This window comes from Poecile atricapillus, chromosome 4, assembly GCF_030490865.1.
Source record: "Poecile atricapillus isolate bPoeAtr1 chromosome 4, bPoeAtr1.hap1, whole genome shotgun sequence".
NCBI lineage: Eukaryota > Metazoa > Chordata > Aves > Passeriformes > Paridae > Poecile > Poecile atricapillus.
The window spans coordinates 74,183,954-74,210,677 of NC_081252.1; the positions used below are offsets into that span (position 1 = coordinate 74,183,954).

Sequence of the window (26,724 nt, forward strand, 5' to 3'; positions counted from 1 at the left end):
TTTCTTTCCTACCAAGACATCAAACTGCCCTGAAGGTTTATTTTAAGCTAATTCAATAGGAGGGATCACACAAGCACCTTGTGGAACGTGTACAATGGGAGCCGAACCCAGGGCTATTCAATTAACAAGTGCTCCCATTTCCATGCAATTCCCCTTGGGAATTCATTACTTTAATTAGGCTGGTAATTTATGAAGCTAAAGAGGCACCATTTGTTGGCAGACACGTAGGCAAAGAAATTCCAGATGAGTTCACATGGAAGGAAGAGGAGCTTGTGAAAATCTGAGGAGAGTTGGAAACCTCTCCAGATTCAACCAGACTGACCAAAATGAGGTAAGAGCAAGAAACAGGACTAAAAACCCTGATCTGGGGAATGTTCAGGAAAATCTACCTCATCTCTCTTATGAAATGAAACTCAGACAGTTCTCCATTCTCTAAACCCTGTCCAAGCATTTTTAGCTTTCCATTTTTCCCATGGAAAGGGCTCTCCAGGCCTGGCACAGCTGCCCAGTGTTGGAGTCCCCAGCCCTGGAGGGATTTAAAAGCCGTGTGGAATTTGGGGACACAGGTCAGTGCTGGGGGAATGGTTGGACTTGGTAATCTTGGAGAGCTTTTGAGCAATGTGTAAAAACTCTTTCCATGAAGAAATTTTCCCAAATATCCAATCTAAACCTCCCCTGGCCCAGCCTGAGCTGTTCCCTCTCCTCCTGTCCCTGTTCCCTGGGAGCAGAGCCCGACCCCCCCGGCTGTCCCCTCCTGGCAGGGAGTTGTGCAGAGCCAGAAGGGCCCCCTGAGCCTCCTTTTCTCCAGGCTGAGCCCCTTTCCAGCTCCCTCAGCAGCTCCTGGGGCTCCCCAGAGCCTTCCCCAGCCCCTCAATGTCTGTCCTGTAGCTGGAGACCCCAAAAGCACCCCCAGCACTGGAGGTGCCCCAGCAGTGCCAGCCCAGGGGACGGGCACTGCCCTGGCCCTGCTGCCACCCCAGAAATTCCTGATTTACAGGTGGGAGCTGCTTTCCAAAGCCAGGAATTTGGATTGGATTTCAGTCCAAAGTCCATGCCCCAGAAGCTGCTGGTTTATGTGCACACCTGGAATATGCAAAGCAGGCTGGATTGAACAGGCTGGTTTTACATAAACCGTTCATAAAAACCAAATTGAGCACAAAACCTTCCCCCAACAAATGCAAAAGTGATGTAAAACAGAGACAGAAAATCAGCTGCAGGCTCAGTTTAACCAGCAAAAATCTGATTCATGCTCAGCCCCTCGGGGAAAGAAGGGTAAGGTGGGATTGCCCTCTCCATGGCAGCCAGATCTGAGATCCATGGATCTCAAAGCTGCATCCTCATCTCTGTGAGCACAAGGAGGAAGGTTTAGCACCTCCCTGCATTTGTAAATCTGCAAACAGCAACTTATGCTCACACACAGCTGCTGAAAAACAGCAGCACAAAGCAGATGAATCTTCTTCTGGTTTGAATTTTACCCAATTAAAAGCCCAAGCAAGAAGGTCTAAACTTAAAATAGCAGCTAAAAAAAAAAACAAACCACAAAACCTTATTTTTTTTTTATATTTTACTTTGAATATAAACAACTCACCTTTCTGCCAGTTTAAAAATTTTAAAAGAAAACCACTCAAAGTTTAAAAATTCCAGTTTAGGAACGTGTGAGTTTCTTAAAGGAGTCAAAGCCAGGCCAGTGGATGGATATTGTTTATTGGTTCTTTCCATCACATTTGAGTTACAGGTGTAAAAGTCACACAAACTGCAGGTATAAACATGTAAAACAATACAAAAATAAATGGAAAGGTAATTTTATATTTACTGAATCAAGTTGTGTAATAAATACGAGAGGCAAAAAGCTTCAATCACACCATTCAGCTGAACTGAAGTTACAGTAGTGTTTGTAAATAACACGTTTTTAACTTAAGAGTTGCAAATATTAAAGCATTGAGAACTAGTATAAAAGTGAATTTTGGCACATTGTAAAGTGAGAAGTGTTACGTCAGGTTCTGGCTGTTGTGTAAAAATGAAGCGATTTCTCACGAGCTTTCTGAGGTACATTTTTAACAACCTAAGATTAGATCAACCTTGTGATTCTACCGACTCACAGTTCACAATTCACTATACTAGTCACAATTTTTTTCCCTTTTTAAGAATACAAAAGTATTCCAGAGCTTAAATCTGTGCAAATTCAGACAAGTTTCAATTAAAAAATAACAACAATTAAAAAAAAACCCAACTTATTAGGGAACCCTCACATGCAACTTAACTCCTCCCTGCAATCCGGTGTGTTAATTGCCAAAGTGTAAAACTGGATTAATCCCAAATTGCACAGCTTCAAATTCAAATACTCCCAGATTGCAGAGCAGCTCAAGTTGCAAAGGTTCCCCTGCTAAGTTTGTCACATTTGAATCCCTATAACTTCAGTAACTTCTGATCACACTCATTCTCGGTGAGGAGAAAGAAAAAAAACACCACCACAAGCTGCTAACAAAGGTCAGCAAAGCGTGGAAACCCCTTGAGGACTCTTCAGCACTTCCCAAGCTCAGGAATGCCTGGACACAAATTTTTCCAAGTACATTAAAAAGAGAAAAGGAACGGTGTAATGGCACTTTTGCTGTATCCAAACATCAGTGGGTTAGAAATGGTGCTTTTTGTTGTTTTTATTTTAATTAGTAGCAAAAAAAAATGTTCAAACCTCGATCCTTCGGAGTGGCTCCATCCTCACCTCGACTTCCAAGGATTGAGGACATCAAATCCCCTGGGCTTGGGGATTCCATACAGTACAAACAGCTCTGACCAGAGTACAAAAGTTACACTCTTCTAAAATAAAATAAAAATTAAAAAAAAAAAAAATTCAAAAAGCGCTGCTGATCGTTAAGAATCGACTCCCAAAAAATCAGCAACTGCTCTTCAACAGCAGCAGCATCAGGCATTTACATATTTCAGTCCTCAAAGAGTTTTCTTTTAAACAGTTTAACCATTTGTGCTAATATTTGTCACTAGGTTAAATTTTTAAGTCCTTTCACCAAAACCGTTATTTTCCTTTAAAAAAAAAAGGAGGGGGTGCAACCCCTGACATCCATTTATTTGGGGAATAAATGGTGTCATCTGCAAGGCACTACTACATTTAAAGGATACCATTGTCACAGTTTCACTATTTCGGTATTTTTATTTTTTTTATTTTTTTTATTTTTTTCTCTTTGTTCTGGTTGAAAGTCACAGTTCAAAAATAAACGATAAAAATTGAGGTAATCAATTTCTTTCAATACCAAAATACATGAATTGAGCCAGTACCAGTCTGGTGAAAGGTCTTTGTAATACACAGCTATGACCATAGAGCACATGCAGCACAGGACAGGAGAGTTCTAGGCCTTTGTTCTGAGCTCTTCTGCTCCAGTTTTTAAGGAACAGCTCAATTTGCACACTCAAACCCCAATTATTTCCTTTTTTTTTTTGTTTTGTTTTTTGTTCACAGGGCTTGGAATTCCAGCTGGATCAGCCCCATCCATATTGAATTGAGAGCTGCACAAATTGGAGTTCTTAAAAAGAGTTCAGCAGAGCAAAAAATCAGCTACAGCATCTTCATCTATTTTCAATCAATTGCACTTAAATCTACTCTGTATCCACTCACGAGTCGAGACAAAGCCTCCACCACGTGCCTGCTGTCCCAACCACTGGAATTTCTTCCCACATCACATCCCACTACTCTAAAAATATGGCTTTGCAGATGAGAGAACTGGGACAGCTGGGTTTACACTGAGTTAATTGGCAAAGCAATTCCAACTGGAGTCCAATTTCCTTAATGCCCCCTTTTTTTTTTTTATTGCAGCGCTACCACCAGAATTTTGGGATTCCTAAAAATTCTGGGCTGTGAAATAATTTCATGCAACCAACTGGATTTAGTTGTAAACCCCTGGCAGCCCCCCAACCCCACTGCTAGCTACCTTTGCTCTACAGGCACTACAGGATATTAAGACTAAAATTTAGCCATGCATAGATAAAACTCACGAGCTTTATCAGGATGCTCCACACTTGTGATCCAGGGAATACCCCAGGAAAGCCTAAAAACACAAACTAATTGCTGGCTTTTACTGGCCTCTAACAGGATACAAGTAGTTTTTATATAAAGTCTCGTGGTGTGCAAAAAAAAAATAAAATAAAATAAAATATTAAAGTCTTCAATTCAGACAGCTTTTTAAATCTAGGAGGAAAGCAAGGAATGAAACCTTATCAGTATTTCTATCCCAGCCTGCAGCACCTGGAATTCCACCTCTGCACTGTGGATCACTCACAGGACAGGCACCCTGCAATGAAGACTAAAACCACCTAAAATGTGCTTCAGGTCACTGAAATTTCACTTATTTCATATTCCAAAGGTAAAAAATACATCTCTTTAGTTAAGCACAAACTCTAATTTAGCCCCAGGTTTGATGGCTGGGGTTAAATCTCATTTTCCTGCCATGGGATGAGGCTGTACAGATACATTTGAAGTATTTTAAGTGTCCTGCAAGAGATTTTTCATTCCATTTCTTGCTGTATCACAAACATCTGTTCAGAAAGAAAAGCTGCAGTTGCAGTAAAAGATTGAGCTGTCCCTAAGGCAAAGGAATATGAAAATAAAAAATTCCTGCTGGGCTGTTCTCACCTAAATTCTGAACACATGCATGCTTATTCAAATAAACTCCAATAATTACCTGTAAGTAGCTGCTAAGGTACTTTATAATCCTTCAGTCAGGGATTTATAAAGCTTTCTTTAAAATAAACTGAATTAAGTCAGGACAGGCTGCCAGCATTCCTGTTCTATCATTTAGGAACTATAAAAATTCTGTTGCAAGTACTTAAAAGCTGATTTCTCACCAGCACAGTGAAATGTTATGGTGTGCAAACTCTTCTGGAAGCTCCACAGACAAGTTCCTGCCTTTTTCAAATAACAGCCTTTGCTATTTTTTACCTTTGGAAATCACTCATCTTCATGAGAAGGAATTGTTCAGTTAAAGAACCTCCCCCTTGCCTTGCCTTGCTTAGTTTCTAGGACTGAAATAGGAATCCTCCAGGGATAATCTAAGCAAGGTGCACATTGCAGCCAGCCAGGAAATATTTTCCAGAATCCCAATGAGAGCACTGGGAAGAAATTAAGATTTCTCCACTGATTTCACCCTGAAATGTATAAATAGCTTTTCTTTAAAGTCAGAATTTCGAGTGCAGACTCAAACTGTGCTGAGGTTTTGAGATGGGCTTTGCCCTGGCAAAGGTGGGGGTTCCCTCATCCCTTGCTTTGGGAACATCCTGACAGCTCTGGGATTAGGGATTTTTCTGAGTTGTTCCCACTGTTTCCACAATTTTCACTTTGGGAATGCCCTAGCTAGCTGTGGGACTAAGGACTCTGAGAAAACATTCCCCCATTTCTCACTCTGGGAACACCCTGGCAGCTGTGGGATCAGGGATTCAATTCTGAGATTTTCCCCATTGTTCCCCCATTTCTCATTTTGGGAACATCCTAACAGCTCTGGGATTAGGGACTCTGAAAAAGTGTTCCCCCATTTCTCGCTTTGGGAACACCTGACAGCTCTGGGATTAGGAACTCTTCTGAGTTGTTCCCATTGTTTCCACATTTACTTTGGGAATGCCCCAGCAGCTCTGGGATTAGGGACTCAGTTCTGAGTTCTCCCCATTGTTCCCCCATTTCTCGCTTTGGGAACATCCTGACAGCTCTGGGATTAGGGATTCTTCAGTTTTTCCCACTCTTCCCCCATCTGTTGCTTTGGGAACATCCTAACAACTGTGGGATTAGGTGCTCATCCGAGCTTTTCTCATTCCCCATTTCTTGTTTTGGGAATGCTCTGACAGCTCTGGGATTAAGGACTCAGAATTCTGAGTTGTTCCCACTGTTTCCACATTTTTCACCTTGGGAATGCCCTAGAAACTGTGAGATTAGGCACTCAATTCTGAGTTCTTCCCATTGTTCCCCCATTTCTTGCCTTGGGGAACATCCTAGCAGCTGCAGATTCAGGCATTCTAAATTTTTTAATCATTCTCTCATCTTCTGCTTTTGGAACACACCAACAGCTCTGGGATTAGGGACTCAATTCTGAATTTTTCCCATTGTTCCCCCATTTCTCGCTTTAGGAACATCCCAGCAGCTGTGGGATTAGATGCTCATCTGAGCTGTTCCATTTCTCACTTTGGCAATACATCAACAACTGTGGGATCAGGGACTCTGAGAAAGTGTTCCCCCATTTCTCGCTTCGGGAACACACCAAGAGCTGTGGGATTAGGGACCCAATTCTCAGTTTTTCCCTCTGTTCCCTCATTTCTCGCTTTGGGAACATCCTAACACAGCTGCAGACTCAGGGATTCTAAGTTTTTTACTCATTCCATTTCCTGCTTTGGGAACACACCAACAGCTCTGGGATCAGGGACTCTTCAGAGTTTTCCCCACTGTTCCCCCATTTCTCGCTTTGGGAACACACCAAGAGCTGCGGGATTAGGGACCCAATTCTGAGTTTTTCCCACTGTTCCCTCATTTCTCACTTTGGGAACATCCCAACAGCTGCTGCTTAGGGACTCAGTTTTGAGCTTTTTGTATTGTTCCCCCATTTCTCGCTTTGGGAACATCCCAGCAGCTGTGGGATTACGGACTCTTCTATTTTTTTTTACTTATTCCCCCATTTTTTTGCTTCAGGAACACCCAAACAGTTCTGGGATTGGGGACTCTTCCAAGTCTGCTCCCTCATTTCTCGCTTTGGGAACACCCCAATCCCACATCCTGAATTCCCCCACTGCTCATCGATGCTCCCATGCAGCAATTTCCCAGGGATGCCCAAGGATTGTTTGATATCTGCACCATGGCCCAATTTCACAATGACATTCTGACCTTTTTAGGAAATAAATCCAGTTTTGCTTCTTTTCTCCTTCTTCTTTTTCCCAAGTTTCCACCACAAGCCAGAGATTCCAGGTGATGCTTTGTACAGTCTGGAATTAAGGTGAAGTGGAAGCAAACCTGACAGTACAAACAGCTAAGCAGTTACCGTGTTAAATGCCAACCTTAGGGGAATGATCCCTTAGTTTGGGAAGGAGTGCTGAAAACAGACATTTCACTCAATTTCTTGTGAGCCAGAAGGACAAAACAGAATTTCTGGTTCCTGACACAAGGACAGAAACACCCAGGACCCACGTGCTTAAGTCTTCTGCTCAAAGAGGTCGTGGTACTCCTGCTCCTCCAGCTCTCTGTTGTACTTCTCGATTTCCCTGTTGGCTTCTTCCAAGTAATCATTCATAAACTGGTCCATTACTGGTTGGGAAAGGTGAAGGAAGAACATTTGTACAAATGGAATTTAGTAGAAAAGAACATCTAGGTTTGAAGGAAGGGCCAGTTCCGAGACACTGAGTGAAAGCAGAAATTCAATATATTACTTTCTGGAAGTCTACAGTCAGAGCTACCACAACTCAGTGTTCTCAGGGAACAAAGCAGCTGCACAAGGGATGTTTCCCAGACAGGAGGAAGGATCTAAGGACAGCAAAACCAGGGTTAGATGGGGTGTTAGGAAGAAATTCTTCCCTGGGAGGGTGGTGAAACCCTGGCACAGGTTGCCCAAAGAGATTTTGGACTCCCCATCCCTGGAAGATGCTGGAACGAGATCAGCTTTGAAGTCCCTTCCAACCCAAACCATTCTGGGACTCTCTGAATACATTTTCAGCTGTTCTGTAGAAGTCTAAAAACCTGCTCAAAATTTAAATCCCCCAGATAGGGTTAACCAGGCCTGCAGCTTTTACTGCCAAACACCAAGGGGGAGGTGGATTGAAGAATCCTGGAATGGTTTGGGTTGGAAGGAGATTAAAGTCCACCTCATTCCACACCCTGCCATGGGCAGGGACACCTTCCACTATCCCAGGGTGCTCCAAGCCCCCTCCAACCTGGCCTTGAACACTTCAAGGGATGGAGCATCAATAATTTTCCAATGAATACTGAAGTCCAAGTTTGCTGTTGGATTTTGTGCCCTGCAGACAGAAATCTGCTGATTTAAAATTTTAACCTTGTTCCACAGACACAGAAAATAACTCTGTTCTTACTCCAAATCACAGAACCCACCTGGATTTTTACCAAGTTTGGTGAAGTTACGGTGAAAAGTAAACTGGGAATATAAAACCTATTTGGAATTTGGTGACCAGAGACAAAAGCAATAGGAAGTTATGAGAAAATCACAGCATCATAAAGGCTGGAAAAGCCCTTTGAGATCATCAAGTCCAGTAGTTAAACCAGCACTGCCACGGCCACCACTGACCCATGTCCCCAGGTGGTGACCAAGGACAACAGGAACACGCTGGAACCTTGGCCAGGAATGCCAGGGTAATACTAAGGACAAAAAATATGATTGTTTTCACTTGAGTGTGCACACATAAAATTACATTCATTTGGAAGTTTTATCAGTCGTGCCCAGGCATTCAGTGCTATTACAGCGCTATTTGGTTTGAAAAATATTTCTTTGACAAGCTGTGGTCCATAAATTATTCCCTGCGTGAGCTCATGGGCAGTTTAGGGTTTGTTTTGTTGATTCTATTCTGTTTCTGAGATCTTATCGCTCAGAAAAGGCTTTAACACTGAGCTTTAGCTGGCAAAGAACTGGTTCTTTACCATATTTGCTTTGGCACTTTACATTTCAGAGCTGCACAGCTCATTGCCTACCTAAAACCTTCCCCAAAACCCCCCATTTTAAAGGATACGTGGATGATAATCCATTTTGTCACCAAAAAAATTCACAAATTGAGTCCCATTGTAAAAATAACCAGCTGGAAGTGGATCCAAGTGGCGTTTCACCTGCAGTAGGAAAGAATTTAAATTAAACACCTGCAGGGACAGTCCTTACAAACTCCAGTAGATAAAAGAAAATGGAAGAGCGATTACAGCAACCAAAGATGGCAAATTTTATACCTTCTCCTACTTTCCAGAGTGAATTTGGAGTTCTGAGATCAGATTTATATCTCAAATGCCTCCAGGACAGCTCCAGTTTTACTCCAAGTACCTCCAAAAGTGCTGTAATAATTTAGTGCTCAGCACACTTGTTGTGGCAGGTGCTCTATCATCTATATATTTAAGGGAAACCAGCCAAAAGAAGGGGTTGTAAATTATTGCTTTTACTCACGTGAATGTTTTTTATTTCCTGAAGGGTTAACATTCCTCTGGTTTTCAGGGCTTTCCTCTGAGGTTTCTGTATGAAGAATGAGATTCCAGTTATGAGAATACAGAGTGACAATGTGATATCACAGCTTAGTTAAAAAACTAATTAAAAAAAAAAAAAAAACCAAACCAGAAATAACCCAAACCACCAAACAGAAGCAGGTATTTAAAAAATTAATTTCTAAAATTATTCAGTTCTATGAAGGCACTCACAACTATGTTCTGGAAACAAAAGTAAAAATTCACTGATCTTACAAAAAACACAAAGAAATGAAAATTTCTTCAAGTATTTTAAACAAGACAATTTAAATGCAGCTTTGCTGTAAGAAAGCTGGCACAGTAACAGAAAAACAACATAGTTTTGAGCCTGAGAAATTCTGTAATCCCTTTCTTCCCTGCAGCATGTGGTAACTCTTAGAGCTATCTAAAACCCTCAATTAGCCATGACTGTACAAAAAGTGTTTATGGCCTTGAATTGCTCAAAGAGGAAACACTTCACACTTGAGATAAGCATATAAGTTCCAAGTTTTCATAAAATTTAAGTGGTATTCCACAAAGAGCTTTCTTACATGGCAAAGTATTTGTCTCCATATATTAGCCCTGTGATAAGTACAGAGCATGAGATAATCAGCAGAGAAGATTGATTAATTTTAACACAACAGGGGAACAGGAGATGAGAACCTGAGCATCTCAGAAACCTCAGACATCTTAGAACCTTAGCAACTGCTCCAGCCACAGTCTGCAGGAAACACTTTTCCTTCCTACACAAATTTTTGGAGAGAGACACTGTGCAAATCCTAATCCACAAAGAAGTAACATGGAGTATTTTTAACTTACAAATGTCCCATAAAAGTTCTACTGGCACAGCTTGGCCAGAGGAGCTGTGGCTGCCCCATTCCTGAAGTGTCCAAGGCCAGGTTGGACGGGGTTTTAAACAATCTGGGATAGTGGAAGGTGTCCCTGCCCATGGCAGGAGGGTGGAACTGGATGGGATTTAAGGTCCCTTCCAACCCAAACCATTCCAGGATTTTATGAATCTGGGATTCTATCAATCAGCAGTGGCAGTCCCTCTGTGCAAACTGTGCCTTCTGAGCTTCCTACAACAGCCACATTCCCTGTTCCCTACTCCTTATTGCATGGATGCATCAGCCACGCAGAAATACACTTGACTAATTAAGGATGACAAAATGAACAGGACTCTACCCTCCATTTCAGTGGATTACTTCCAAGGAGGTTTAATTTAGTGAATCAAAACAAATTTTCAGCTTTGCCAGCATTCAGGTACTTGAAGATTTATTTCATAGCACACTTCAGCCCTTGGCAATCACAGCTCAGCTAAATCATCCTGTGTTTATCCTGGACATAATCCATTTGCTCAAGCATTCAAGAGCAGATCAATCCATGAATAAGCTGTAGCAAGCACTAAAACAATGCAGAGATTACAACACACATTTGTAAACTCTTAGTCCCCTTCCTGAAATCGATTTGCACCCTAGAATGTCAATACTTTGGTAGAAGGAAAAAAGAGATTAATTAAGAAACCCAAATGTTTCACAGAGACACTCGGATTTTTCCTTTGGCTGTTAAGAAATGGCAAGCACTGAACAAAAGGAAACCTGTCCACAAACCTGTTTTGCAGTTTCTCTGAGCCAATCTTTGATATCCTCTTCCTTCAGGGAGCAGCCAATGAACACAAGGAAATATTCCTGTTGACTGCTGCAGTCTCTGGCATCATTTCTGGAATCGGGAGGAGCTGGCCCCTCCGGAACAGGCACCAGGCTTAGGGAATTTGCTGCTGTGTTGTGACAGACTTCAATGACTTTATCAGCATCTAACAAGGAGAAGACAGAAGGAAGGGCCTGATAATTGCTAATCTAATCTAACATCAACACTGGTGCAGACAGAGCCCAGAAATACTTTTTTTAAATACCCATAACTTACAGTGTGATCACAACACCTCAGGAGTAATTTGCCCTTACCTGAAAACTTCACTTTGCCCATGATGTGATAAATGTTCCCAGAAAAAGGACTTGGCTTGAGCAATGATTTAATTGCTGTTTGAAACAGAAAGCAAACAGATTATCTCAACTTATTTTTCTTCTCCTTGGTGAAGCTTCTGGTAAAATCTGTGCAACTGATCTCTAATCCACATCCCAGTGCTTCCAAAGGAAAAGCTGCCATGTCCCTTGGAGTCCCACTATGCAACATTTATTTTCTCATTCTTTGCCGTGGAGTTTGGGAAATAAGATGTGTTTGGCAGAAGGAACTCTCACAGTGTGTGTGGGAGGCAAAATCCTCCTCTTTAACCCTACTGGGCTATAGAGAGAAGGAGAAGCTTGATAATGTATCTACTCTAGAGATAAGCCTGTTTTCTAGTAGCTACAAAGAATTATTTAGCATAAAATGTAGAAGCTGATGGTCGTTTATAAAACTATAATTCAACACCACCAAATACAATGAAACATAAAATAAAAAGCAAAGATAGGAAGTTGTCTCAGTCCTAGAAATCAAAAATTCAATTATGATTTTCATCTGAACAAAAATCATGGGACAGTTTTCCAGAGCAGACACTAAGGAACAGAATTTACTGTACTTTTCAGAAGGAAAGCTGACTTTTCAATTAAAAGCGAATTTCAGCAGTGATTAAAGAACTGCATTACGTCAGTGCCTTCCTTCCCCTCTATCCCCCAGCATCCCCAACTTGGATTTCAGTCAAGTCAGGCAAAGTTCAGTACCTTTGCATTTGGTCACAAATCGTGTTTTCTCCAGAGGGCGACTGAACCACACGCAGATCTGAACCATGGGAGGGAACACGGGCCCAGCCCCGTATTTGCCCTCGTACCTGGAGACAGAAAAAAACACCTTCAACAGACAGAAATCACAGGAGTTTCTACTTCCCATCCAACAAAGAACACCTGTTCTTGCACCACAGATGAGCCTTGATCAGAGGAAGGAAAATACAGAGCTTTCTTCTCTCCATAAAATGTGCTCCCAACAGCATTAGGTTGGTGAAAGCACTCAGGACTCTTTTCCATAAAGTCATGAAATGGTTTGAGTCACAATGGACCTTAAAAATCATCTCATTCCCACCCTTGCCATGGGCAGGGAGAACTTCCACTAGCCCAGGGTGCTCCACGTCCTGTCCAACCTGGCCTTGGACACTTCCAGGGATCCAGGGGCAGCCACAGCTTCTCTGGGCACCCTGTGCCAGGGCCTCACCACCCTCACAGGGAAGAATTTTCCCTAATATCTAATCTAAATCACTCTTCTTTGAGCTTAAAAACCTTCTCTCCCTCATCCTGTCACCATCTACCCTTGTAAAAACTCATTCTACTCCTTTTTTATGAGCCCTCTTTAGGTACTGCAAGGCTGCAGTAAGATCTCCCTGGATGCTTTTGATATTCTTCCAGCTGCTCTTTTTCTTCCACGCTACCCAGATCCAATTCTTGCATGCTGTCATCAAATAGACTAAGAGCTGTCCAAAAGTTTGAAATACTTTCTTTTCCTGCTCTCTCTCTGGCTCCATGCAATCCACAAGCAGCTCTGATGATATTAATTCAATATCCTCATCCCAAGCCTTGTGCTTGTTCACTCCAGTAGCTTTACTTGGCTACTTGCATCCAATTCAGAACCAAATTTATTAATAAAGAGATGCAGAGGGCTGCAAGGTATGATAAATAAATGATGTTTGCAGCACAGAGCCCGGTCAGCCAGGAGTTATGACAGCTGACAGCTGCAGATTTCTGCCAAAAAGGTGCAGCACAGATAATTGCAACAAGATGTGTGAAGAGCTCTGAGCCAGGAGAAATCTCCCTCGGTGTTCAGGGGGAAGTTTGGTGCCACGTGGGTTTGTGCCTCAGCTGTGCCAAGGCTGTCACTGAGGTTCCTGGGTTTTGTGAATAATTGTTCTGCTAATGGCCAGACTGACAGAGCAAGTTCATTCCAGTAATGCTGAATAGCTGTCAGGATGAAATTACTCCAGTCATTATTGACCTCACCCATCCCAATCCTTCCCAGTTTATTCCCACAGGGTTCTTGCCTATTCTTCTGGAAAGCAACAGTAATCTTGCCATTGATTTAAATGGTATCCAGAAAGGAGCTTTTTCCCCCCTAACAGGGCAGCAATCTTGTATCCACTAAGAATAATCATCAGCTCTCTTAAAAATGATTTACAAAGCTGCTGCCTGTTCCAAATGAGTAGTCTTGGGAAAAAAAATATAAATGAAGTTAGTGAAACATTTTAATCTTCAAGTTAATTAGAAAAATAGTTTTAATACTTCTCAGTCTAGATACTTGCCAGCCAGGGTACATTAAATATCGAGCTCTCATCATCTGAGGATTTGAAAAACTGCTTTCTGAGAGAATTAATTCAATATCCTCATTCCTGTAAAGAGATAAAAATGAAGATTTTTAATTTTCTAAGTTAAATAAAATGGCCACTATCTACTTACATAAAACAATGTGCTAGTGACAGTAAAATTAAGAGCACTTTTCCTTTAGTATGGCAGTAACAGTAACATAAATCACACTCTGCAAACAAAACACATTTCCTAATCCCTGTATTTATATGCCCATAAATGTAAAGGGAAAATCCCTTTTTCACAAAAAGCAATTAAGAAAAATCTGCATTTCCTTCCTATAAATCACCCGAGTAAAAACAAGAGAACAGAAGTTTCTGAGTGCTCGTGGCCCATGTGCCAAAAGCGATAAATCCTGATTAACGTTACCTCGTTACAATTCCATTTTCTGCCAGGATGAAGGAAACTCCAGGATTTGCTGCTCGGATCAGGCTCTGCAGCTGCACGAGGAGTGGGTGCCTCTGCTCTGTGGCATGACTTGTGAAAACCACGTTACTCACCAGTCCTGTGGAAGGAAATCAGGGGATAATTTACACAGCTCAGGCATGTAAACAGTGACTAATAAACCATTCAGTGATATTCCAACCATTCTTCTCTTATTTTCCTTCCCTCTCACTACCTTCTTTCAATAAAGACAAAAAGAAAATCCACTACGACAAAAACATCAAGCAGAGAGTCTTTCATCTAACAGAATCAATTTTGACTCAATCCACAGAATCAATTAATTTAAATAACAAATCCATATAAGAACCAATTTGAGCAGGACTAATTTAAAAGAAAAAAAAAATAGAACACTAAGGTGTAAAGTCTCTTGGTGAATTCAATGCGCAGTAAGAGACTAAAGAGCTAAAAATCAATATTCTGGACACTCAGCTGCCACTTCCAAAAACAAGAGAAGGATTTAGGGTTATTTTTTTATCTTTAAAGACCCCAAAAGTGTATTCAGATAGCAAGACTGAACCCATGAGGCATCAAAAAGATAACAGAAAACTCTCCAGTTAATTTCAGTTATAGGGTCCCTGCTTTCCAATTATAAATGATTTGAGTTTCAGCCCAGTTTCTCAAAGAAATTGCAGTGTCAACACTTGGTGACTCCCTAGGATGTCTGAATTGTCCTGAATGAGTGAGGCATGGAAAGGAAATGGAAAGGAAATGGAAAGGAAACGGCCTCAAGTTGTGCCAAGGGAGGTTTGGATGAGATATTAGGAAATATTTCTTCATGGGAAGGGTTGTAAAGCCCTGGCACAGCTGCCCAGGGCAGTGGTGGAGTTCCCATCCCTGGAAGTGTTCAAAGAACACGTGGATGTGGCTCTCAACACAGGGTAAGGGGGAACTGGGCAGTGGTGCTGGGTTGATGACTGGATTTGGTGATCTTAGAGGTCTTTTCCAACCTAAACAATTCTGTAATTTTACAATAAATGTTATTTCTCTGCTCAAGATGTGCAGCCCTGTTCTGACTCTTTCCTGTGGCTACAAGTGGAGTGGAAGGAAGAACAGAAAATCTCCAACATCCACGAACAACTGAGCCAGGATGTGTTTCCTCTGCCTCCAACTATTTAAAGCAAAGATATAACAACTGATCACACCTGATCTGCTGCCTGAAGTAGTTCCTGGTCTTTACACAAATCTTAAATCACATTAATCCATGCAAATCCAGGCTGCTTCACACACAAATTCCCGCACCAAATATTTCTGGAGCACTTCCATTACACCACACACTCCCAGTCACTGCTCTTTGCATCACTGACCCTTCCAAGCCAGAACTTTATTAACAGCACAAATAAACCTCCATCACTGGAGGGAGGGCTTTTAACCTTGCACAGAAGTTTCCACCTCAATTTCAGGAACATCCCTGTTTTCTACAATTCACATTTGCTCTTGGAAGAGGGGAGAAAAGGAAGGAGAACAAGCAAGCAACCTTTGAAATTTAAGCCACTGCAGGCTTGAAATGATATCAAGTTTGGGGATATTAATCATGAAATTAGGATAAAAATATGAATAAGATAATCATGCCATGAATAAGATAATAATTCCACCCCTGGAATATTCCAGGACAGGCTGGATGGGGCTTGGAGCAGCCTGAGATAGTGGAAGGTGTCCTTGCCCATGGCAGAGGGTTGGAATGAGAAGAGGTTTGAGTTTCCTTCCAACCCAAACCATTCTGGGATTCCTGAATCACCCACCACCACCCTGTGGTTGTGCTACCATCAAGCCCATGTGAAAACTGGCAGCACTGTGCCTTGGACAGGATCCATAATTGTCAAGGATTAAGCTGGAAAAGCTCAAAGTCAAAAAAAGTTTCAGGGAAAATCCAATCTAGCAGATCACACACCTCTGCACCTCATCTCCTCCTCACCACCCCTGCTCCTTCTCCATCAATCTCTGCTTCCTGTGTGCCTGGCCCAGGGCACTCCTGGTCATTCCTGACTGGAAACTCCCACACAACCCTGGAAGCAGGAGAAGCCTGCTCAGAGCCCAGGAACCTGCGAGCTCTGGCTCTGCTCACACCCAGCTATAAATCCTGGAGGTGTCAGAATCACAGGCACCCGTTCATGACCCCAGACTGATGGACAGGGAGTGTGATCCAACAAAAAAACAACTTGCTGAGAACTGGAAGGTGCCTCTACAGCTTCAGTAATGAATAAATTCAACCTTTCCTATTTAAACTGCCACTGCCATCTCTGTTTCTAAGAGATGCATTTTGAAGACCACCCAGTTTTGTTTAAATCTTTATTTATATACTCGTCTAAAGAAAAGAACCCTTGCAGCCTGAGGAATAACATGTTCAATAGAAGCAGGAAAGGAACAGGAGGGATGGATTAAAAATACATATGCTGTATGAAAATAATGGCTCCTCTTTGCTCCAAAACTTACAATGGGAATATTTAACAATGGTGACGTCTTAATTTGTGTTCTATATGAAATTGTTTCACAAGGGATGTTTCTAAGGGTGCCCTTAGACTAGGAAGGTATCATCTTACAGCTTCTGTGCAAGAAAGAAAGCAAGGAAAGAAAGACAAAAGAAAGAGACAAAAGGGAATTACAGCACACAGATGGTGGCAGGAAATTTTGGGGAAGTTTAAACAAGTATGCACAGGATACTCATGTTGGTCATTCTGCTCAAGGCTTTGTCAGTTCTCCCCAGTCCCTGCCTCTGTCAGTCTTGGGGCTCTCCAAACAGCAATTTTGGAAAATGACACACTGATAATGTGCCCAGGTACCCCTGTGATAAAGAGAAAGGCAGCAAAAGGCAAACCCAACTCACACCCCAAATTGGGAAGCTAATTCTGAGGAGAATGTACAAAGCCCAAGTGTAATTAACTCATATTTGCCTGTTGGCTTTTCTTACACCCACAATGTTCTGTTTTCACATCTGTACAATGTCCAGTAGAACAAGGTCCATGGAAGTGTCCAAGGCCAGGCTGGATGAGGCTTGGAGCACCCTGGGATAGTGGAAGGTGTCCCTGCCCATAGCAGGGGGTGGCACTAAATGGTCTTTAAGGTCCCTGCCAACCCAAACCAGTCTGTGATTCTATGAATCATGCAGATGTGAATTCTCTGCTACACACATGACACAACTCTGCATCTGTCTGGAAAGTTTAAGTGTGCCACATCTCTCTTCAAAGCAGATTTTTTTCCTCCTGAACCTTTTAAACAAAAATTGCCCCTATTTATGTGAAAAATTTCTTTAAATGAAGGGATCTCTCGGCCATCTGATGTCACATTCTGTATCAGAGAACTGGATGACAACACTTTGCAATGTGCAGAAATTATTCCCTGCAACAAGAACATTCCTCTAACCTCCTGTATTGGTGATTCCTGCACTATTTTGACTGTAAGAAAACCAGCTATTCTTGCCCTGGGCATTTTGCAGTCTCTCCTTCAACAATGATCAATTCTCACCCTATCAGGTCTGTAAAAATTCACTTTAAGAAAAACAAAGCTTTGAGTATTTATTTATTCCTTCATAAAACAAAAAGGCATTTTTGCACCTTTAATTTATCTTTATTTATTAATAATTCTTTATATTCTTAACATTCTCCTGCTCTCTTCAAATTTACCAGTGGCTGTACACATGGCAGTTTCCCAATCTGGAGCATCAACATTTTTCTCCAAAGAAAATACTGATTTATATAACAGCACCTACTTTCTGACCAGCCTATTCACAACTTCATTCTTTTGGGTTCTCTTCACACATGAAGAAGAGGTGGCACCACTCTGTCAGCCAAGCAGAGCAATCTGAGTTTAAGCAGCCACAAGAGGAGCACAGCATCCTACTCTGATTTCCCTACAACTGCACTTAAATATGAGGACAAAATAAATCCAACTTGGCCTTGATCACTTGCAGGGATGGGGCAGGGATTTGAGGGCAGGTGAGGAAGGATCATATCCCATTTATGCCAACAATGGCTCTAATTCCCAAGCCTGACAAGGAGGACAATGCAGCCAGTCATTCACTTTGGGATATAAAATTGAACACACAGGTAAGGACCAGCCCTGCAGCTCAGCTGCTTTGCTGCAGTGTGAGATGAGCCCTGCAAGGACCCTCCAGGCCACACCGAGAGGAGGATCTGGGGTCACCCCTCATTTTTTCCCTTTCTAATAGAGCAGAAATGAAAGGAAAGCTCCATTTCCTCACACAACCCCAAAGGAGGGTGGAACTCCAATCCAATTAATTTCACTCCCAGTTACAGCAGTTGAAGTTGAGCAGTTTAATTCATGGTCTTTGGGAAACCCATCCCACAGATGAGGACTTCAAAATGGATCAAGCTCCAGAATTCTTTTCATTTTCTGCCTATGATGTTTGATGTAGGCAGAGATTGTCTGTTCTTACCTCCAAGAGTTTATCATGACCCTTTAGCTATGTGTATTAATAGCACAAAATAATAAATACAGGTATTTATTTGGCCACATGGCTCAGTTATTGTTCTGTAGAGCTCAAAGTCAGGAAAAGTGACACATACCTTGTGAACACTGGTCCAAGAACTTGGGAAAAAGAAGCCTAAAAAACCAAAAAGTTCACGTATCAAGAATGGATATTATTATTTAAGTAAAACATTTACATTCACTTGGATGCTGACAGAGTCTCATGAACCAAACCATTTTCATGCTTCTTTTCCTCAATCCATATAACTGCAACATCCTCACAGGTTATGCCTTTCAGGACTTTTCCCCAGAAAAAATCAGTTTTGTGGACAGTTTTAATTCTCCAACAGATGTATGAGCTAATTCCCACCATGCAATTTATTCTGTATTCTAAGGAGTTAGAAATGCTTCAATGTTACTTTAATTCTTATTTAAACAATAGGAATTTAAAGTTTGCCCTAAAGAATTGTGTCTTTCAAAGAGTGGGAACTTTCCATATAAAGACTGGATGTACAGAATGCAAATTTCTGCTGCTGTGTCAGACAAGTGACAATTATTTTCAGGATCTTTATCATGGACCTCAAAGAGAGTATTTTACCTGTTCCCTTCAAGTCCCTCTCCCCTGCCTTGGTCTGCTAATTCAGAATGGGGAAAAGCTTCATCCCATGCTCATGGAAGAGCTGGATTTCTACAGTGCTGAACTCTAAGGCAGGAAATGGGTTTGATTTTCCTGAGTGCAAGTTTCAAGCCAGACATGAAATCCACTCTTCTCCATTCTCACAGCGAAATCACCAAAGCTTCCCATTGGCACTGTGTGGCTACTTGGTAAATTCTTATCAGAACAAACTCCAAAGCAAAACAAAAATAATCTACAGCACAGGCTGAGCCTCTTCCTTCAATTGCTTCTGCATTTCAGGAGACAAACAGTGTTAAAGGACTGCAGGCTGCTGCTGCTATAACACTACGCAGTACCGTGACTAGGAACACGTTAGTAAGTTCAAAATAAAACAGAAATGGAACTTGTCTTTCCTATAATTATGGAAAGAACAAGTTTTAAACAGCACTCCAGCATCAATTCACCAATATTTTATGTAGTCTTTAATATTTATTTGGTATCTTTGTCACAGAGACAAGAAGAAGCAGCAAGGTAAGGTCTATTTAATGACTACTGCAAAGCACAAGCAGCACGTTGGTTAGTGTTTAAGACCAGCCAGGAAATGTCAGGAATGCACTTTTAGAAACTGCTTGGGCAGTTCACCTCTAAGCTGTGAGGCACAGTTTGATCACAAACAGAAGCAGTGCTACCAACTCCAAAAACTCTAACTGCTGGAACTTACTTTTATCAAATCAGCTGCAAGGCATAATTAAAAAATTGGAGTGTTACAATTTTACAGACAGGTCTGAGAAATGATTTCCATGTTTGTTGAAGTCTGGAGCACACACATTTACTATGAAACCACACTATTTCAAAAGGTCAGTGACTTGGCTCTGTGACCATTTCCTCCCCACCCTGACTCTGCAGTAACCCAGGATATCAGATTTTAACACTTGCAATGCTTTGGCTTCCGTGCTTTGTCATTCTCTTCCCCATTTAAGGGGTTGTTTCCCTTAAATTCCATATTTTAAACCTGCAAAGTCTTTTTAAACATCCAAAAGTAGTGGCAGAATCAATAACCCAAACTGAGATGCACGTCTCCATTTCTAGTCTGACTTGCAAAAAGATGGCAAAAAAGAGAATTATTCAGAGGACAACTGTTACAAACTGTTACTGGTCCAAATGTTACAAATCAGAGGATTTGCATTTAAACAATCTTTGTTTATTCTTCTGGGAGCTGAACTTTTATTGATATTCTATATAATTATATATCCAGTGGAAACCAAGTGCCATCCTGATAAACCAAACAGCACTTCCAAGTTCCTCCAAGATGGATTATTAAGCAGTTTTATGGGATTTAAGTCAGTTCAGTGGCTTTTAACCATCATAAATCACTAATTATTATAAAAGTGATACCAAAAACAGAAATATCTGTTCTTAAATATTTCAAAGCACACCTGTGTTCCATGTAGCAGCTCAGAGGCTCCACACAGGTGTTGACTGCTCCAATGGTGAAGGAAGATTTCACATCTGGGTCAGGGTGAGTTTGCAGAGCTTGCACAACATCAATAACATCAGTGTACCTGCAAGAAACCAAAATGAAAAATGGGTTCAGAGAACCAGAACACCACAGCTCCCCAGCCAGGAAGAAATCAATGGCTCGGAGGAAAACGAGATTTCTAAAACTGCTACCAAAAGAGATGGAAAGCAGATCAGAACCTGGCAAATCCAGACAACTCAAGCAAATCCAGACAATCTGATTGTAAGTTGCATTAAAAATAAATTATTAGCAACTCCAGAGAAAAACAGTGTAAATTTTGCACTGAACAAGTGGAAAGTCCAGCTTGCAGGAAGCACAAAAAGCACAATCTAACACAAACATTTTATGCCTAATGCCAAGCATATTAAGCACAATTTGAGTAAAAAAAGCAGTAACATAACAGCATCTCTCACTTATCAGCATCCCAATTTAAATATGTTTCTGTCATTAATGCATCCATTTTTTATCAGGACTTCAACCACTGCTTTATTTTATCTCTGTATGACAACAAGGTGAACCCGAGTTTTAATTTTAGGTATTTATTTCTCAGCCAGTTACAAACTTTTCTCTACTGTCAAGTTATCAACTGAATAGGATATTTAGAGAACTCTAGCTACTCTAAAGCTGTTTATACCAAATCCAACTATCCAGAGAGAATGGAAGACTTCCAAATGTTCCTGAAGCCAGTGCTGCTACCAGAGTATCGGCTATTTTGCCCATCACAAGACTTTACACCATCTCTACTAATTATACACAAAAAAAAAAAATCAATCTGGCTCCAACATGGAAAAAAATTATGGTTTTTAGTACTATCAGAATGGATCCCAATGAAGAAAATGCTGAGCTCCATTTGTATATCCTCAGTGAAAAGGATAAACTGGAAATCATTGCAGCCAGGTCAGGGTAGTGCCTCCCTCACACTGGTTTATGTCACCTTCTAATGACTCAGAAGATGATCCTCATTCTCAAATGCTACACTGGAGATGGAAATGTCAACCAGAGGTGGCTCAGTCTTCACCTTTATCCCACAAGGAAAATGGCATTTATCCAAAACACGTTACTAACTCTTCCTCTGCTATCACCTGCTCTATCAGGCAACAGGTTCTGACAGGCTGATTTCTGCTGGCAGGTCTGCAGTCAGAATCAAAGAACACTTTGGGTTGCAAGGGACCTTTAAAGGTCATCTCAGTTCAACCCCCTGCAACAACCAGGGACATCTTCCACTATGCCAGGTTGCTCCCATCTGGCCTTGGACACTTCCAGGGATTCAGGGGCCTCCCCACCCTCACAGCCAGGGATTCCTTCCCAATATCCCAACCAAATCTTCCCTTTTTCAATTTGAAGCCATTCCCTGTGTCCTGTCCCTCCATCCCTTGGTCTCAAGTCCCTCTCCAGCTCTCCTGGAGCCCCTTTAGGCCCTGGAAGGCACTCCCTGGAGCCTTCTCTTCTCCAAGTGAGCATCCCCAGCTCTCCCAGCCTGGCTCCAGCCCTTGGAGCATCTCCTGGACTCCTCTGGACTCTCTCCAGCAGCTCCACATCCTCCTGCTGTTGGCCCCAGGGCTGGGGCAGCTCTGCAGGTGGGGTCTGACCTGGGCAGGGCTCAGGGACAGAATCCCCCTCTCCTGCTGCCCACGCTGGGGGATCAGCCCAGGGCACAGTTCTGGTTCTGGGTTCTGGGCTGTGAGTGCACAATGTTTCCAGAACAGCAAATCAAGGCTACAGACACCTTTTTTCCAAAGTAACAACAAAATCAACAGGGACAGAAAAACTGAGTTTGGTCCACAAGTAAACCAGAATTGCCTTATTCTACACAACAGTTCCAAGAGTTTTAAGCTTTTACCCTTGCAGCACCACCAGGAGCCTCCTGCTCTTCCCAGCCTGACGGACCCCGAGGTTCTGCTGGGCCTCCAGGAGCCCGGCCAGGAAACGCTGGAAGTGGGAGGCACTGAAACACTCTGGACTATCCATGGTCTGCCGATAAACAATCCACCTGAAGCACAGACAACGAGGAAAAAACTTCATGTGCTGTGATACAGTTCTGTTCTCTTCCTATTTTGAACCAACAGACCAAAATGAAGTTTGACAAGCCCAAAGATTCCTCATCTCTCATCATCTCATCCTGATCTCGTTCCACTTGGCCACGTGGGAGAAGGGAATTTACTTGGCTTTCTGTCATTTCCAGCATAAGCACATTCTTTATATGACTGCCAAGGGGATTTGTGGGTGTTTTTTTGCTGTTTTTCAATAAAACAATGTTCACCAGCTTTTTCTAAGCTGTACATCACATGAGTAATTCTGATCACTGGCAGTGATGCAGTAAACAAAAATTAGACAAATCCAATTCAAGGCTATGGGCATGAAAATATTTCACTGCAAAAATGGAAAGTAAGAATGACATTTGCAGAAAACATGAGATGTGTTATTACACAACCTTCAAAAGTCACCTTACGTGTCTGCCCTGTAACAGAACCACAAAACTGTTCTGAATCAACTTGATAAAACAAAGACATTGAGTTAAAACTAAAAAACAGGGCAGAATGTGGCTAAGATTAAATGTTAAGGTGTTTGGCTGTAAGAATTAAAAGGGTAAGATTCTTTTTTTATTTTCCAGAAGCTCTATCAACACACAGAGTGGCAAATTCCTACAGCAGATTTATCTTACTGCCATACAACAGATGTCCTGAATGTACCTCAAATCAGGCTAAATTAAAAACAATGACATGGCAAGGACTGTTAGCACAGTCTTTTCTCAAAACAAAATTTTAGAATCATTACAAACCAATAAACAGAAGCTCTTCACCACATGGAATAGGCAACAAAAATCTCCTGTGCTGTTTTTCTGTCTAAATATATAAATTTAAGGGCAAATCTAACCTGGCAGTCTGAAATTAGGTTTAAAAAACCACCAAATTGAACAGTGATTTTTATTTTTTTTTTAATTTTTTTTTTTCCTCTTCATGCCAAGCTGTTTTTTGGTGATCAATGTAAGCAGAGCTGCACAAACCTTCCATGCTCCTTGGTAAAAGTGACAAGGAAAGAACACAGGTCGCTGGAACGGCATCCTGGCAGCCCAGTGATGATGGTGATGATGACCTGCAACACAGGAACAGGGGAAGTCTAAACACAAAATAACACAGAAACACTGGTGCAGACACCAAAAGGGTTGTTTTCCATGATTCATAAAGATTTTTCCTTCTTTTTTAAAAAAAATCCACAGTTAAACCAAGCTTAAGATCAGATTTTAAAACCTTCCTAAGGGTTTATTAATTGTCAGAATGGTTTCTGAACCAGACCCCAGCAATATTCAAAGAAAATATTATATTCCTGTTGTTTTGACTTTGTTTTTAACAGATTTCAAAAGCTGGGAAGCTCCAAGGAAATATTTTCTCTGAATATGCTATTTAAAGCACGCCTTAAGTTGGACAATTGTTATAGCCCCTATAGAGAAAGGAGTGCTGTACAGATAATATCAGCAAATGTTAAATATCATGTGCTACCTCTATGCTATTTAAAGGACTTTTATGTTCCAGAGAACAATTCAGTTACATTATTCAGCAATTCATAAAAACAAACTGCTGCTTTAGGGCAAAGTCTCTCTGGGCATTAGAGAAAACACTTCACTTGAAGATCTACACCTCATTTTCTGCCTCTAGTTCATCTGGTTGAAAGGCCATTTGCACTTCCAAAAGATCATTTAAATGGAAAAAAAATTAAGTATATAATCAGAAAAACAAGGCCAAAAAAAATGGTGATAGTAGAGGAGGAGGCAGAGCATGGCTGAACACGATTAGGATTTTATTACACTACGAAAGTACTGCCAGAATATTCCAAATATTCTGTGTGAGGGCTAGGAATTATTGTGGAGTTGTTTTCTTACCTTATCACCTTCTGCTTTGCTGTCAGAAATGGTTTCTGACTGTTGGAGAAGGACAGGAAGATGTGCTCTCATCACTGGCTTGGTACTGACGCTGCTGACTGTGAAGTGCTGCATAAACCTTCCAAAAAATAAAAGGTTTACTTCCTTAAAATTGACAGCAAAAGGTTTCATCCCTATAAATATCTGGGAAATTACTAAAACAAGAGTATTAAAAGGTCAAGCTAGAGAGGAAATAATTCATCTCAGAATAAAAACATCCTAGTGTAAAGACAGAATTATTTAAAAAATGTTTTTAGATGGCTATCACATCTACCAAAATATCCTTGTATCATTTCTGACAGAATGAATCCCTTGAAGTCAAAAGTAATTTCTCACCTCTTCAATTCTGGAATGGCAGCAGACAGCTTCAGCTCCCTGCATCTCTCCCCAGATGAAAAAGACAAGGCGTTGAAGAGCTTCTGAACACTGGAATGCCTAAAAGAAAGAAATTAATTAATCAGTTAAAGGAGAAACCTAAAAATTTCTCTTCTTTAAACCACATGGCTTTATATTAAATGGTACCAAAAAAATATATAAAGTGAGTGTTGCACTAAGAATGCACCATTTTTTTAAAAATTAATATCAAATTTAATTATTAGCAAAAACAATAAATATCAGCATTTTTCTGATTGCAGCTTTTGGGCAATTGCATTACATTGGCAGGAACTTACAGCCTCTTTTGTTCCTCAGACAGGAATTCTTCCTGGACAACCCTTAAAGATAATCCTGAGTTTGTCTGGCTTTGCCATGAAGAGAAAACCTGAAATAAACCAGATCTATGCATGAGTGTCATTATTTTCCCAAATTTGCTTTGAATTTGTTTAGGAATTGGTTTTGTTCACCTAAAAAAAAAAAAATTGACACATTTTCACAAGCCATTAAATATTGCACAATAAAGGTTTTGCTGCAAGAGAAGCTGTTGCTGTCCCATCCCTGGGAGTGTCCAAGTGTTGGATGGGGCTTGGAGAAACCTGGGATAGTGGAAGGTTCCCTGTCCATGGCAGGGGGTTGGAATGAGATGTGCCTTGAGGTCCCTTCCAACACAAACTAATAAAGAATTCAAATCCACCGATCAGATTTTGCAATCTTTTCTTTGGCTAGACTGGAAGTGCTTTAGGAATTTACTGAAATGGCCTCGTTTTTCCTGATAAAAATATAAATCCTTATAGCCCAAGTGCTCTAAAGCAGGAACTGAATTAATACAAGTCTCTTTGAAGCACTGCTGTAATTTTCATGAGGTGAGATTGCAGCAATCATGACTCGAAATTGAAGAAAAACTCCGTTCCCTCCCAAAAGAAAAGGAAACCCTTCGTTTCTCTAGGGAATGTTTTGGCTCACATCCAATTGCTCCAGCCAAGACACATTAATTTGAATGGCAATGGGAACCTAGAAATCAGATTCAGATGAATCACAAAGTCCTGTCAGTGTTTGGAATTTCCCTTCTTTTCATAAGTAAAGGCAACAGCCATTGTCATTTTTCACAATAACTCTCTGCAAGACAAAATAACTGGGGGGGGGACACGACTGCTTTCCATTAAAAACTCAGCATCCCAAACACAAGGGTAGGAGATAAAAAAACCATCAAAATAAAATATACTTTTGATATTAATAAAGGCAATATTGCTCATGCAGAAGGATCCACATAAGCAAAGAAACAACCACTTCAAAACACACCGAGGGGGACTCAAAGAAATGCCTGGGAGGGATGGAAAAAAAGGAATGGTCAAGGGAAAATTGTTTTCTGTAAGAGTCAAAGGGTTGGGGATAAAGTGAAAACACAGGTCAGGCTAAAAAATGGAAATGTATAAATTTTTTTGCATAATTTTTTGTATAATTTAAGGAAAGTTTAAAAAAAGAGCTGCTACAGCAGCAAAGGAAAAAAAATGAGAGAAATCAACACATCCCAAAGCCTAAATAAATTCTCCTCCTGTACTCTTGAGAGTGAGGATGGGAAAGGCATCACCTCATCCTCCTCACAGGATCACAGCAGATTTCAGCTCTGTGGGCTCAACATCTCAGTTTCTAACAAACCCAGATTTGGGTAACAGGGCAGTTGCAATTCCCTATTTCCAGGAGGCTTGAAATAATCAAATATAGGTGCAGTGAGAGAGGTATCAAGCCACATAATTGAGAAGAGTAGAAGCAGCACCTAAATTTTAGTAACCTGTGAGACACACAGACTTTTAGAAAGAACTTTGGAGGAAATCAATAAACACCTGAAGGTAAATACTAATAAAATACAATGTATTTACATGGTTTTCACAATCAGGTACAGTCAAT

General features: G+C 41.1%; 1 protein-coding gene across 1 annotated transcript in view; it reads right to left on the reverse strand.

Moving 5' to 3' along the window:
- Positions 1 to 1,683: 1,683 nt before the first annotated feature.
- DNAAF9 (dynein axonemal assembly factor 9) overlaps positions 1,684 to 26,724 on the reverse strand; it is a 65,734-nt gene continuing 40,693 nt past the window's right edge. The window contains exons 23-37 of the mRNA XM_058837461.1: positions 25,116 to 25,204; positions 24,781 to 24,879; positions 24,406 to 24,523; positions 23,533 to 23,621; positions 22,369 to 22,518; positions 20,446 to 20,571; positions 18,492 to 18,529; positions 13,897 to 14,032; positions 13,467 to 13,553; positions 11,905 to 12,011; positions 11,149 to 11,223; positions 10,798 to 11,000; positions 9,135 to 9,200; positions 8,716 to 8,809; positions 1,684 to 7,285 (exon numbers count right to left, since the gene is read on the reverse strand). Coding sequence (XP_058693444.1) covers positions 7,173 to 7,285; positions 8,716 to 8,809; positions 9,135 to 9,200; positions 10,798 to 11,000; positions 11,149 to 11,223; positions 11,905 to 12,011; positions 13,467 to 13,553; positions 13,897 to 14,032; positions 18,492 to 18,529; positions 20,446 to 20,571; positions 22,369 to 22,518; positions 23,533 to 23,621; positions 24,406 to 24,523; positions 24,781 to 24,879; positions 25,116 to 25,204 — 1,590 coding nt within the window. The 3' untranslated portion in view covers positions 1,684 to 7,172. The remainder of the gene's footprint in view (positions 7,286 to 8,715; positions 8,810 to 9,134; positions 9,201 to 10,797; positions 11,001 to 11,148; positions 11,224 to 11,904; positions 12,012 to 13,466; positions 13,554 to 13,896; positions 14,033 to 18,491; positions 18,530 to 20,445; positions 20,572 to 22,368; positions 22,519 to 23,532; positions 23,622 to 24,405; positions 24,524 to 24,780; positions 24,880 to 25,115; positions 25,205 to 26,724) is intronic.